Source organism: Biomphalaria glabrata, chromosome 12 (genome assembly GCF_947242115.1).
Source record: "Biomphalaria glabrata chromosome 12, xgBioGlab47.1, whole genome shotgun sequence".
NCBI classification, from domain to species: domain Eukaryota; kingdom Metazoa; phylum Mollusca; class Gastropoda; family Planorbidae; genus Biomphalaria; species Biomphalaria glabrata.
In genome coordinates, this window is record NC_074722.1 from 27,803,945 (window position 1) to 27,817,449 (window position 13,505).

At 37.1% G+C, this 13,505-nt stretch overlaps 1 protein-coding gene across 1 annotated transcript; it reads left to right on the top strand.

The window, feature by feature from the left end:
- Positions 1–676: 676 nt before the first annotated feature.
- Positions 677–12,109, top strand: LOC106059222 (cathepsin Z-like). Its single transcript, XM_056006958.1, has 9 exons — positions 677–937; positions 4,927–5,048; positions 5,647–5,747; positions 9,144–9,267; positions 9,415–9,484; positions 10,038–10,118; positions 10,904–10,979; positions 11,087–11,173; positions 11,944–12,109. Exons 1-9 carry the CDS (start codon positions 771–773, stop codon positions 12,052–12,054), a joined length of 939 nt encoding a protein of 312 aa, XP_055862933.1. The 5' UTR covers positions 677–770; the 3' UTR covers positions 12,055–12,109.
- The last annotated feature ends 1,396 nt before the right edge of the window (positions 12,110–13,505 follow it).

Sequence of the window (13,505 nt, forward strand, 5' to 3'; positions counted from 1 at the left end):
AGGTATGTGAATAACCAGGTCAAATACAGTTTCGAAGCCTTCACGACCTTGTCATGTACCACCCTTCCGGTCATCTGCCCAACCCTATTCACATCCTTTTCGCTGTACCCCATCCCCTCTCATTATTTCCGCTGCTGGAGTCATTAAATATGTCTATGTTCAGTATGTAACACAACGGCTGTGTTGATTGGATGGAGACATTTCTGAAACACATTGGACCTCATTCACTAATCGTAAACAAACAACATTTAGCCACGTGATTCTCTATCTCTTCTATACAAATTAGGCAATCCATAAAGGCTGTCACGTGATACTTTTTTTTCATTGATTTATCAAATATTATCACGTGGCTAAATATTGTTTGTGTATGATTGGTGAATGAGGTCCATTGTGGGTTTCTTTCATTTGAATTAGTCAATTTCATGTAAGAGAGGGGGGGGGGGGAGAGAAATGTTTACAAATATTAGAGTATTATTTGTGCATTTTTTTTTTCTAAACTCTTCATAGTTCATTGGTTCACTCCATTAACCCCACTCCATAGGCCTACCTTTCCTCCCTTTTTTTTTCTTTCCGTGACCCTCCTTATCCCTCCAAACAAGCCCCTCCCCCCCCCCGCTACTTTCAATACTAAAATCTTACACTATTGAAATGAGTGTGTGTTAAGACCGTTTTGAGAACCGCTGGCCCAGTGTTCATACACATTCTTCTCATCGCTCTGTGTAATCTGACAGATAAAGTGATAAGTCATAAGTGCTAAGTCAAGTTGGCTTATGATTTCATTAAACACGTCCACACTCTTGTCAGTGACTGTTCGAACCAGGAGGATGAAGCTTGCCATCGTGATCGGTGTGGTCATCTACGTAGTGACCTGTGTCCAGTGCAGACGTGGATGCCTCGACTTGAAGTTGGAACAACGGGCCAACTCTACTGGTGTTAAGTAAGACATAATTATAATTTGAAACTATCTGACATCATTGGCATCTAAGATGATTATGTTTACAGACATGGTGATTTACATACTTTATCCGAATTAATAAGTCGCAATCTTATTTTAAAAAGAAAGATCATTAGCAAGAGATCTGTTGAATTTGCTACTTTTTATATTATAGCTTTTGTATGGTTCGTTTACCGTGCTCGTATTGTTTACTTGGGGCGTCCTGGTATAATCTCCATTAAGGAAAATAATAATCATAATAGTAATTAGCAAGAGATCTGTAAAATTTGCTACTTTTTATATTATAGCTTTTGTATGGTTCGTTTACCATGCTCTTATTGTTTACTTGGGGCGTCCTGGTATAATCTCCATTAAGGAAAATAATAATCATAATAGTAATTTAATTTATAGAGCGCTGTTAACAAACAAAATGTAGGCTCAAGGCGCTGTGATAACATTACACACATAAGCCAGAGAGCTAAAATGACAAACTAATCTGAACAAGTTTTAAACAGAGGATCTTAATGATTTTCTTGAATGCAGTGTAGCATGTTGTCTTAAGTTCCAAACCTTTGCACTGAAAAAGCCCGCAGACCGTAGCTTTTGAGGGAAAGTAGGATAGAAAGAAGAAAATGTTTAGCTTTAGACAGGGGCGGACTGGGCCCTGGCATTCTCTTACGACTCGGCCCACACATGGCTTGTCATGTGATGTGCATCTATTGGTCCCGTTGGTGCTTACACGCTTCTTTTTAGGCTAAATCCATGTTTGGTACCAGAGGACTTATAGACTACTGTATGTGATACTAACTTTAAAGACCAGGAAACGTACAAGCTCAGGGACTCAGGGTCTCTTTATAGCAGGGGTTCTCAACCTGTGGAAAATTATATAGTTCCCCTTTGACTTGAATAAATAGAAGTTCAAGAGATTTTTCAAACCGCCTCTAAGTCTGCATCTATATGTCATTAGAATTTTATACACTCTAGTAGATTTATACATTCGCTTAATCAGGATTCTTTTCGGGGAGGGGGGCGGGGAAATAGGGGCGGAGTTTTGTAGGGGTTTTTGTTTACAATCACATGCTTACATTCAAGTAATAGATTGACCTCGCCAATAGAATACACTTAGACCAAAGAGTATAATGTTCTACATCTTGACCTCATCTCTTGGTAGACATCTGCATTGAATTTCCTTGTCAAATGTTTGCCTAGAAAAATGTTCCATTTCCCATTGTTTCTAATATAGTATAGCCTCGGCTCGAACTACCACGTTACAAACACCGTAGCCTACATTTAGCGAGCCCAGGTTGCGAACACAAGTGGAGTCCTTTAATAGTGATTCATATCTATTTTTACATTGTAACAATATCCCTTATGATTAATTGAATACAAACAATTAAAGGAAGTAGCTATTTGAATAATTAGTATTATCTATATACTATACATAAACTGACAATAAATTTGGGTTTGAATTAGTTTATAAGACTAATGTAACTGGTATTCATTGAAATAATTGTATCATTTTCACTATCTTTCTTTTATCAATCATTAAAAGAATAGAGGTCAAATTGATAATAATAATTATGACTGAAAGAAAGAAAGATATCAATATAGACAAATAGTGACATTTATTAATCTACAGTGAGTCTGTGTATAAAGTGTACAAAGCCCCATATTTTTACAAAGCTTATATCAACTGTGTCTCTGTCTGGGAAATTGTTTGTACACGTTATTTCTCCCACACCCAAACTCGGATCAAGCTGAAATTTTGCACTATTATTTCTTGTACCTGACAAAACAAGGATAAATAAAAATAATTAAAAAAATATTAATTAATTAACTATAGGTAATTATTTTGTTTGGTATCGAACAAGGGAAAGAAATTGTATGTGATAGATGTTGTTGTATAAGTTGAATTACTCCCCTTGAGGAGGCTTGAGTTCGAATTCAAGTCGTACATTTTTTTTTTCATACATTTAAAAAGCAATCACGGCAACATTCACCCAGATACCCCCTTCTTCTCCCCCTTTTCCTTTTCCCATCTGGTCCAGACAAGTTAAAGGATCACAGCGAATAGAGAAAGTTAAAAGCATGAAATAGCGCTCAACAAAAACAATTGGTAAAAAATATTTCTAATCGCATTGATAAAATTGCGTTTAATGTAAGCTTTGATTTTTATTATTCAAGTATTTTAAAATGTTTTTTCTTAACTAAAAATAGCTTTTTTAGTGTATCCGGTGTGCAAAGGAGTTTTTCCATTTTTTTAAAGGTACCGGTATTATATAATGTGTGTACTTGTTAGCACCTTCAGAATCAATTTTTTTTAAAGTTCTTGCGTTTCTAGCACACAGTAATTACACTATGGAAGAATTATTTGGTTTTCACACGGACTAAAAACGCATATAAAAACGAATGGGTCAACTTACTAGCGATAAGAAATGATACGAAGATCCACTGCCAAGCGTTATGATATTGTTAAAATAATATCTCAATGGACCGCATTCACCAATCGTAAACAAACATGTAGCCACGTGATAATATTGATAAAACAATGAAAATAAACTGTCACATGACAGCCTGTGTGTATTACGTAATTTGTATAGAAGAGATGGAGAACCACGTGGCTAAATGGTGTTTGTTTACGATTGGTGAATGAGGTCCATTCTTTTTTTTTATTTCGTTGGTAACAGTGAAGTTCAATGAATCGTCCTTGACATTTCGACACATTCCCACTTAGCTGTCTCGATAGTCATTCAGGATGTGCGTCGGTTTCCTAATTGGATTCGTTGTTTCCCTAAACAAGCTTTTTCCTATCTTTTGTTGTACGAAGCTAATCATCAGGAAACGTGTGCGTGTGTGGCATTTTACGTCTCTAGTGGTAGGCTCTTCCCACTGAAACTTCTTGTGTGATAAAAGAGGCTTATACTTGATACACAGGTCACAGGTTGAGAATCTGTAATCACCTGGCGCTGTTGCACTTTTACTCTTCTTTTTACTATTGTAATCCTGGGCCCTTCCTTTATGCTCACTCTCCATGTGGATCTATCCAGAGCCTTTTTCCAGTTAGTATGAGGAAACCTGTAGGCTGTAAATTACTTCCCTGACACATCTTGAAATGAGACTGTTTCTCTTATCTTGTTTTAGTTTCGATAGCCTCTTACATTACTTGTTAAACTACAAATACTTCGATCTAGATCTAACTACAGTTTCTAAAGTTTGATTTACACCACTTGACATTTAGGAAATTAAAATATCACGCTCAAGCACACACACACACACACACGCACGCACGCACACACACACACACACACAAGAGAGAGAGAGAGAGAGAGAGAGTATTACTAGCTTTCATAACTGGCGCCCGGTGCACAGCACTTTTGTGTCCCTTCCTTCATTCCAGAAAGATCATACCAGCTTTCTAATAGAATAAAAAAATATACCCAAAAAGAATATAATACAAATAGCAGAATCCAATGAAGACTTTTTTTTTTAATTTCGGAGATCTTTATGGCTCTAAAAGCTAGCTGACATTAGTTGGGAGAAAGTAAATGAGGCTGGTCGGGCTGGCCAAATGACACCCTTTCAACCGCAAACCACAGGAAAAAAATGACCTATACATCATCTGGATCATGCATCGCAAGGTCTAAAAGGTCTTTTTTTAACAATAGAAAGAAAATATCAGGCTCGACATTGATATTATAATTATTATTATAGCTTTCGTTTAGCGCGTGTGTCCTGCTCTTACAGCATGATCAGTACTTTCAGACCCAATCCTTTATTTGTGAACATTGGGAAGAAGCGCGTTCAGTAGTTCGTGCTTTTGAAGACCTACATTATAATCTATTCTGTTTTTGGCACGGAAATGAATGTTTCAGAAGAATTTTGTAATCTTAAGTTATCATGTTTATATTTCAAAGCTCAGCTTCCAAGTTTGTTAGTTTTAAATAATAATATTAATAATATAATTTATTGAGACGTATTTTCATTACTCACAGAACTTATCCCAGACCATGGGAAGACTCAAAGATAATGGCGTCGTTGCCGACAGCGTGGGACTGGAGAAACGTTAGTGGACGGAACTTTGTGAGCACCACAAGGAACCAGCATATACCACAATGTAAGTACTTCTAGAGTACAAGGAACCAGCATATACCACAATGTAAGTACTTCTAGACTACAAGGAACCAGCATATACCACAATGTAAGTACTTCTAGAGTACAAGGAACCAGCATATACCACATTGTAAGTACTTCTAGAGTACAAGGAACCAGCATAAAGCACAGTGTAAGTACTTCTAGAGTACAAGGAACCAGCATATACCACAATGTAAGTACTTTTAGAGTACAAGGAACTAGCCCACACCTAAGTGTAGGTACTTAGATTACAAGGAAGCATACCACAATGTAAGCACTTGTAGAGTACAAATTCATGTTGCCAAAGAATTTTTTCTTTCATTTTTTTTTCTAATTCTTTTTTTTTTTTGTGGGGGGGGGGGTGGGGGGGGGGGAGGTGTTTTAGTTGTTTTTTTCTTCTATCTATTACCATTTTTCAGATTTAGCCAAAGCTAGCGTAAAGTGCTCTATAGTGTTTCAACAGAGCAATAACTCTTTCCAGATCTTTTTATGAACAAGTAGTTCTAGGTTGAACTAGATGAGAAAAATGCAAAATGGTATTAACTGAAAGAATTGTATCATTATCACTTTCATTTATTCAGACTGTGGGTCCTGCTGGTGTATGGCGGCCACCAGCGCTCTCGCTGACAGATTAAACATTGCTAGGAAAGGTGCCTGGCCATCGGCTTATCTTTCAGCTCAGGCAAGTAACTCAACAAGATTTAATAGTAAACAATGATCAGGATTTTAACCCAAAAGCAGATATAGGAAGTCTCAAATTCGCCTCTCTTAAAACATGTATGTTAAATGTTTCCAAGCATGACCAGTAGACTTTTTTTTTTCTTTTATTGGAAATATTAACTAGAGATGGGAAACGAACCGAACCCGAACCGAACGAACCGAACTCGAACCTCACTTATGACCGAACCGAACCGAACCCGAACTTTAAAACTGCTCGGTACGAACCGAACCGAACGAACCCTACTTTTCTTAACCGAACTAATTTAGCAATTTGTACATCCTTTTTTTTTTATAATATTTTTGGATTATTAATAGTTTAAAAATTTACTTATTTTATTTAAATCCTAATGATTCCATTATACTTTGAAAACGTGGGAGGGGGGGGGGGGTATTTTGAAAACTTTAAAAAGAACAAAAAGCGGCGCGCTAAGATTCCCATGGGTTTTTCCCTACGTGCCGACTCCCCTCTGGCCTTGAATTTTCGCGGGCTGTTTGTAATATTGGTTTTGAGTCGAATAGGCGCCCTCTAATTAGATTTAGATCTAGACTCTAGATCCTAGTAAGTAGAGAGTCAACATTAAAATATTGTCACTTTTATTTGAGATGGCTGTAAGTTGAGAGTAGAATATTTGTCGCCGATTAGAGAGTGTAGGTATAAGTCTACAATAAGTTCATTTGTTTTCTAGTTTAAAATAAATTTTAATTAAATTCTATTTAGTGATTTATTTTTACAAAATTGTGAAATATTTTATTTAGGAATATTATCAGTGGCGTAGCAAGGGTGGGGGAGGAGGGGGAGAAATGGAAAATCACACTGGACCTCACTTGAGGGGGGCCCGAAATGAGTGGATTTTACAATAAATATTGAATATTACGCAAAATGAAGGGGCCCCCAAAGAGGTCAAGCCCCTCCCGGGCCCCCAAATGATGAAACATTCCTAGCTACGCCTCTGAATATTTTTACCATTATTCTGTTTTGCATTAATGATCATTATTTTTAATGCAGCGTTTCTCAAACTTTGGGTCTTCCCCCGTGGGTGGGGATGGTTAGTACCTTGAATTGGGGGATGGGGAGACGCAACATCCTGACAAAAAGGGTTGTCGTAGAGTGTGTGTGTTTCCTGGTGGCGGTAAGAAGAGGTTAAGCGATTGATTTGTGTTTATGCATTGAAGATGATGAAATTAGCATAATGCAAATGTGAAACGGCAGAAAATCTTGAGACATGAAAGAGTAAAGACGTTGTTTTGTGGTAGCCTAGATTTTGTTTAAATATCAGTATATTTCATTAATATTACATCTCTATCTCAAGTTCAATATGTGAATATTGTAATAACAGTTAGGCTATATTGAGTTGTTCACATAAGAAATTTATTTTAAAGTTTATTAATTAAAAATATAATAATAAAGCGTGTCTTCGAGTCCGAAGATTAGTGAGGAATGCAGTTTTCCCATGGCTGCGTAGTCCCAGCTGTGACGTAATTTTGCCACACCAGGACAAGCATAACCACTGTCCGCAGGTGGTCGATTTAGTTTTTTCTTTTCGCGTCTGCGTCTGTCCTCGGCAGCGGATTTCTTTTGGTCTCAAATGTGTATCCCGCGGCCTTCGGGAGTGAACTCCATCTGACTCGTTCTGAGACTGCATGCAACCAGTTGCTATCTTCTATGTCAGCTAAGGAAAGTTGACGCATGAGCTGGTCTTTGAAGCGTTTCCGTGGGGCGTCTCTGTTACGTCGACCACCTTTTAGCTCACCAAAAAAGACTGCCTTTGGCATACGTTTGTCTCCCATACCGGATACGTTCCCTGCCCAGCGTAAGAAGTCCCTCTATACTATCCTTACCGGTAAAAATATAAAACGCCGTTATTGGTTCAATTGTGCTAGCTGTTTGTAAGTGACAAACCAACGACCAACTAACAAGGAAAAGGGGCGTCGAAAAAAAATGATTTATTTTCAGTGTAACTTATCTGAATATTAGTATAATTACATGTAGGAGATGTCATTTTATCTTCTAATAAGACCTTGTCAACTGTAGACTTCTTTTTGCGAGGCGCGTATGCACAATATGGGTCAAAACGTTTTGAAGAAAACATTTTAAAACATCTCCGCTAGTGTGATACTTCTGCATTTTTTGTCTCGGAATAGTCGAGTTTCTTCCGTATAATGCAATTTATTATAGTGACGACTTATGTGTGAAAAAAAAAATCCTCGATAGAGACGTCTTTACACGAAGAATATTTATTTTAAAAAGATCACGCCCATTATAGAAGTACGTGCGCAATATGTAGGCCTACCTAGAATGTCCCTTGCTTAATTCTATTGGCCAGGTCTGCCTCTTTATTATTAGATTTAATATGGCCCTCGACTTTATTTTTTTATTATGATGAATAGTGCGTTCTGAAAGAAAGCACATCGATATTAGCCTTTTTAAAAAATTCTCTCTTCTTACAAAGAGAAAAAGGTTAGAATACGCTTAGCGCCGAGTCACGCCCGGAATTAAACCACTTGCCGACTTGAGCGAAAACCTGTAGCATCTTCAATTCTATCTCCATTAAGAAATTTTTACAACGCTTAAAATGTATGTAGGCAACATTGTTTTGGAAAAAGTATTGCGCATAGGCCTATTATATATTGCAAAGTATTTGTTTTATGTAAAAATTCAAAAGAAAGTGTTTTAACTAATAAATTGCATTAAACCTTATAACTTAATTTTGCTGTTACATAATTTCATAACATCGAACCGAGCCGAACCCGAACTTTAGACCTGACCGAACCGAACCGAACCCGAACTATACTCGTCATCGAACCGAACTCGAACTTAAATCTGACCGAACCGAACCGAACCCGAACTTTAAAAGTTGGGTTCGATTCCCATCTCTAATATTAACCTTAAGAGGAACTATTCAGTAACTTTTAGGCTAACCTATTTAAGTAAAGATTTGACGCTAGGGCAAATGTGTAAAAATACTCCTTCTTCCCTAGTGCTATTAGAGCATGGAATGGGTTGCCTTGAGCTAGCCAGGAAAACCAATAAATTGGCAGATGTAAAGTAATTGGTTAACATGCATTGCATTACTAGATTTACCTAGGAACAAGCGTAGGACGTAGCCATCTTCTTTTTATTGTTAAAATTGAAGCTCAATAGTTGGCAACAGTGAAGTTCATTTTAGCGTCCTTGACATTGTTTAGTTTATCTTGAAAATGTTCAATGCATGCATTGCGTTTGTGAATGGTGTCAACGTGTCACGTGACTTGATCTTTTTTTTTTTAATAGGAAATGTAATTTTAAATTTCGCGGGAAAGGGGAGAGCAATATGACAACACTTTTTAATAATACTACTAAATGTGACTCTGATTCTAGCACGTCATTGACTGTGCCAATGCTGGAAGTTGCGAGGGAGGATCTGATAACCTCGTCTGGGAGTACGCTCACAAGCATGGTATCCCTGACGAGACGTGCAACAATTATCAGGCCAAAGATCAAGGTCAGTCAAAGTGAAATGTTATTTTAAAAATAGATCTACTTCATTTGATATTATTTTGTTTGATGTCGAAAAAGGGAATACATTCATTATTTTTAGATAGTTATAAATGTTAAGTTCTTTCCCTTAAATTTCATTTTTTTTTTCAAGAATGTACTGACTTCAACCAATGTGGGACCTGTACAACTTTCGGCAAATGTAACAATGTGGCCACTTACAAGTAAGTTGTTAGGAAATAGTTGTTGTGACTTTCTCTAATGTTTAGATCGAGATGTGGATCATTTCGAGGCAAAGATATACTTTAAAATAAATTACATTTCTGAATATATTCATTCCTATGTTAGCAAAATAAGTTTTCCTTTCATGGTCCTAAACATCTTTTGTTGCGTAGAAACGCTTAACAATGCAATGAGATTGTAGGAGAGTATATGTCAGTGAGAGAGAGGCGGTGATTGAGAGTTGAAGCGAACCGAATTGTCCCGAGTTCGAATCATGGTGAAGACCTGGATTTTTTATTTCGGAATCTTATAATAAAATTTCACAAGGTGCGTTTAATTGGAATCTATTCCTGGCACTAAAGGGTACCTGGCATACGTTGGGGGGGGGGGGGGCGTTGTGTTGTTCATAACCTCGGGCATAGAAAGAAATGAGCTTTAGGCCTACTCTGCTCCCATTGATCGCAAGGTCTGAAAGGGTTACCTTTCTTTCCACCTTATTTTTTTTAAAGTACAATGTTTTCAAGTTGTTAACTGGTAAATAAACTTTGATTTCAGATTGACCAAAGTCGGAGACTACGGAAGTGTCGAAGGGAGGGACAAAATCATGGCAGAGGTGTATGCCAACGGACCGGTTAGGTAAATGTTTAGTTCTTCCGGCTTTTTTTCTTTTATCCAGGTGTTAGAAATATGATATACTCAGTAACCATTTTACACATCTAGCTGGAGCTGCGTAGACACGGGAAATACTGCATTCCCCATTAATCTTCGGACTCGAAGACAAGTCTTATTATTCTTATTATTGTACTCATATTACACATATCTTAACTCTTTCTCTCCGTAATTATTTTTCCATGTTTTGAAGGAATTCTTCATTTTGCTCATTACTACTTCACTCCCCTGTTATGATTGGGCTTCAATAGCTTTGTTGTTTGTAATCAGAAAATGTTGTATTTGGTATAGAATTAAAGGGAAATGCATGCTCTTTTTATATAATTCAAAGTCAAGTTAAAAAAATTAAACATTAATTTAATTTAATGAGTTCAAAATCAACGATGGTATCGTCGATTGGGATAGAAAGAGTTAAACCTGATAATAGAAATGTCTTCGATTGTGAGGATGAGTGCAGTGTTTCACATGACTATGCAAACCCAGTGCACAACTGATGCAGGCACAGCCGTAGTCCGCTGCTGAAAAAAAAATGGGCTGTGACATCACTATTTAACATTATTACTTGTACTAAAACAATGTAAACAGGGCAGTGGCTAATCAGTAAGTTTTTAAATGGGTTGGCCTAAAAAGTTACTGAATAGTAGCTCTTAAGAAGGAAAAATAAATTTTTATTATGAAATGTAATATTATAAAAATTCAGAGATTGAAAGTTTTAAAAATAGATTGCAGTGAAAGTGTCTTTTCTTATTCAGTTGTGGTATTGATGCAACAGAAGGACTGGAGAAATACACTGGCGGTATTTATCAAGAATACAAGCCATTGGCCATGGTAACATGTTTCTCATCTTGATACGTATCAATAAATTTGACATGGTGGTAATTCGTATAAATAGAATTATACTTCAAAGTGAATAATAAGTTTTATGTGTTTCACAGGAGAATCACGTAGTCAGTATTGGAGGCTGGGGTGTTGAGAATGGCATCGAGTTCTGGATTGTGCGAAACTCCTGGGGTGACCCATGGGTGAGTATCAGTGATCTGACCATTACTGTTCAAATTGGTTCCTGATATCAGGTGTATCGTGGTATCCAAGGAATAAGGCACTTAGATGAAATGAAAGTGCTTCGTTAAAATCCTGGTGGAAACTTTTTTTTTTTTTTTGCAACATTTATTTAAGTTCTTTGATAATCCCACCCACATGCAAGAAGTAACTAGAGCCTGTTCTGGAGAGGCGGTTAATATCTTCTTGTTATGAAAATGAAAAAAAAATCCTCTGTCTAAATCCATCTACACGAGTTGACTCTAAAGCTCATAATTGCATGACGTCATATTTTTTCCCTAAACGTCACAGGTTCAACCCCAATCAGGGGCGTAGCTAGGAATTTTCCATCGTTTGGTGGCCTGGGGGGGGGGGGGGGCTTGACTCTTTGAGGGCCCCTAAATTTTGCGTAATATTTAATTTTTAATGAAAAACTCATTTGGAGGCCCCCCCCCCCCAAGTTTGGAACCCGGGGGATTTTCAATTTTTCCAACTCCTCCCTCTACCCTAGTTACGCAAGTGCTTCCAAGAGAACGTTAATTCCCTTGCTCTTGTGTAAACCTTTAGCCAAATAGAAAGGAGACGGGTGCAATTTATCGCCTGCCATTCCATCTCCCTTCAAATAATTTCTAGATCCGTCTTATGTCTAGAAAGGAACGTTACTTTGTAGTTGATCTGCTGGGCAGATCATATTTATCAGTTCTAACACCTCCTGACACATTTTCCTATTTTGGTCTGTGTCGTCTGCTAACAGGGTGAAGATGGCTGGTTCAGGATTGTCACGAGCACATTCAAAGGAGGTAAAGGCAAAGAATACAACCTTGGCATTGAGGACAGCTGTGCTTATGGAGACGTTATTGTTTAGCAGACGTTATTGTTTAGCAGACGAGATATTAAATTAAAACTATTTTTAAAACATGCTTGTGCTGTTTTTTTTCTTCTTATAACATACTTTCATTCAATTTACTTCAGCCTACAAGTTTGTCTAAATGGACCTCATTCACCAATCGTAAACAAACATTTAGCCACGTGATAATATGGATAAAACAATGAAAAAAAAACGTATCACGTGACAGCTTTTATGGATTGCTTAATTTGTATAAAAGATATAGAGAACCACGTGGCAAAATGTTTGTTTACTATTGGTGAATGAGGTCCATTAGGCCTACATAGATATCGAACCGAAATGACCAAGCTCTAGTCCAGGTGGTGACCATAAATTTTAGTTGGAATACGAGGACGTTCCGATGACCACAAAGATCTATTTAACAAGACACCACGGGGGAAAGGGGGAGAAGTCGGTATCACATCTAAAAATAACTAGATCTATATTATGGCAAAGGAGTCAGAACGGTATAACTAAAAAATAACTAGATCTCTCGGCTAAGGCCTTAACCTCTCTTGTAGACACAGACCAAGATTAAAACAATAACGTTATTATCACATGTTCAATTCGCCACGTGCGAAGAGGTCATAGGTCAGTCATGCGGTCACAGACACTATCTTGTGTCAGGTGCCCAGTAGTGAACAAAGGCTTCTCAACTCTTCCTACCCTGACAATTATTTTTTTTAAATCGAGGGCCCATTCAATATTATCTTCAACCCCCCCCCCCCCCCGTCCAAATAATATAAAGTGTAATTTGAAATGAAACATTATAACTTGTCAAACTAGAGTTTTCCTGGTGTGGCCATCTCCCGACGATATAGACCTACAGCAACTCTCAAATTTTATACAAACTTTGTTAGAACAATTTTTTAAAAATATTTTCCTTTTTAAAAAAAATCCCTTAGATGGTCTCTGCATGTATTCTTGGAATCTTCTTGTTGCAACGCCACCTTTTTTTTTAAACAAGCTGTCTAGCATTCTCTTTCTGCAAATAAAGTTTCACACATGATCAATCACAATCCATTATCATCTAAAATGAAATGTATGTAGACATAACTTGAACCAATAATGACAATACTAAGACCAAACAAAAACAAAAGCCACAACGTTTTGTAGCAAATACCTTCCTATTTATTTCGTGTCAGTTGTAGAAGCAAATAAAGAGAAAAACAGAAACCAAACAAAAAAATGTATAAATGAATTACATAAACAGCGCAAACAGCAAACACACGTCCATACAGTGTGAACTTCAAATCAGATTCTGGCCAATGTTCCCCACAGTTACGACAGGTCTTTAAAAAAATAAACAAAAAATTGTGAAATTAATAAATAAATAAAATCCACATTGTCCTGCCACTATCCATAAAAGTGAAAGATGACGACTCCTTTAAATGTTTAAAAAAAAAGGGAGTTAACCCAATGCAACACAC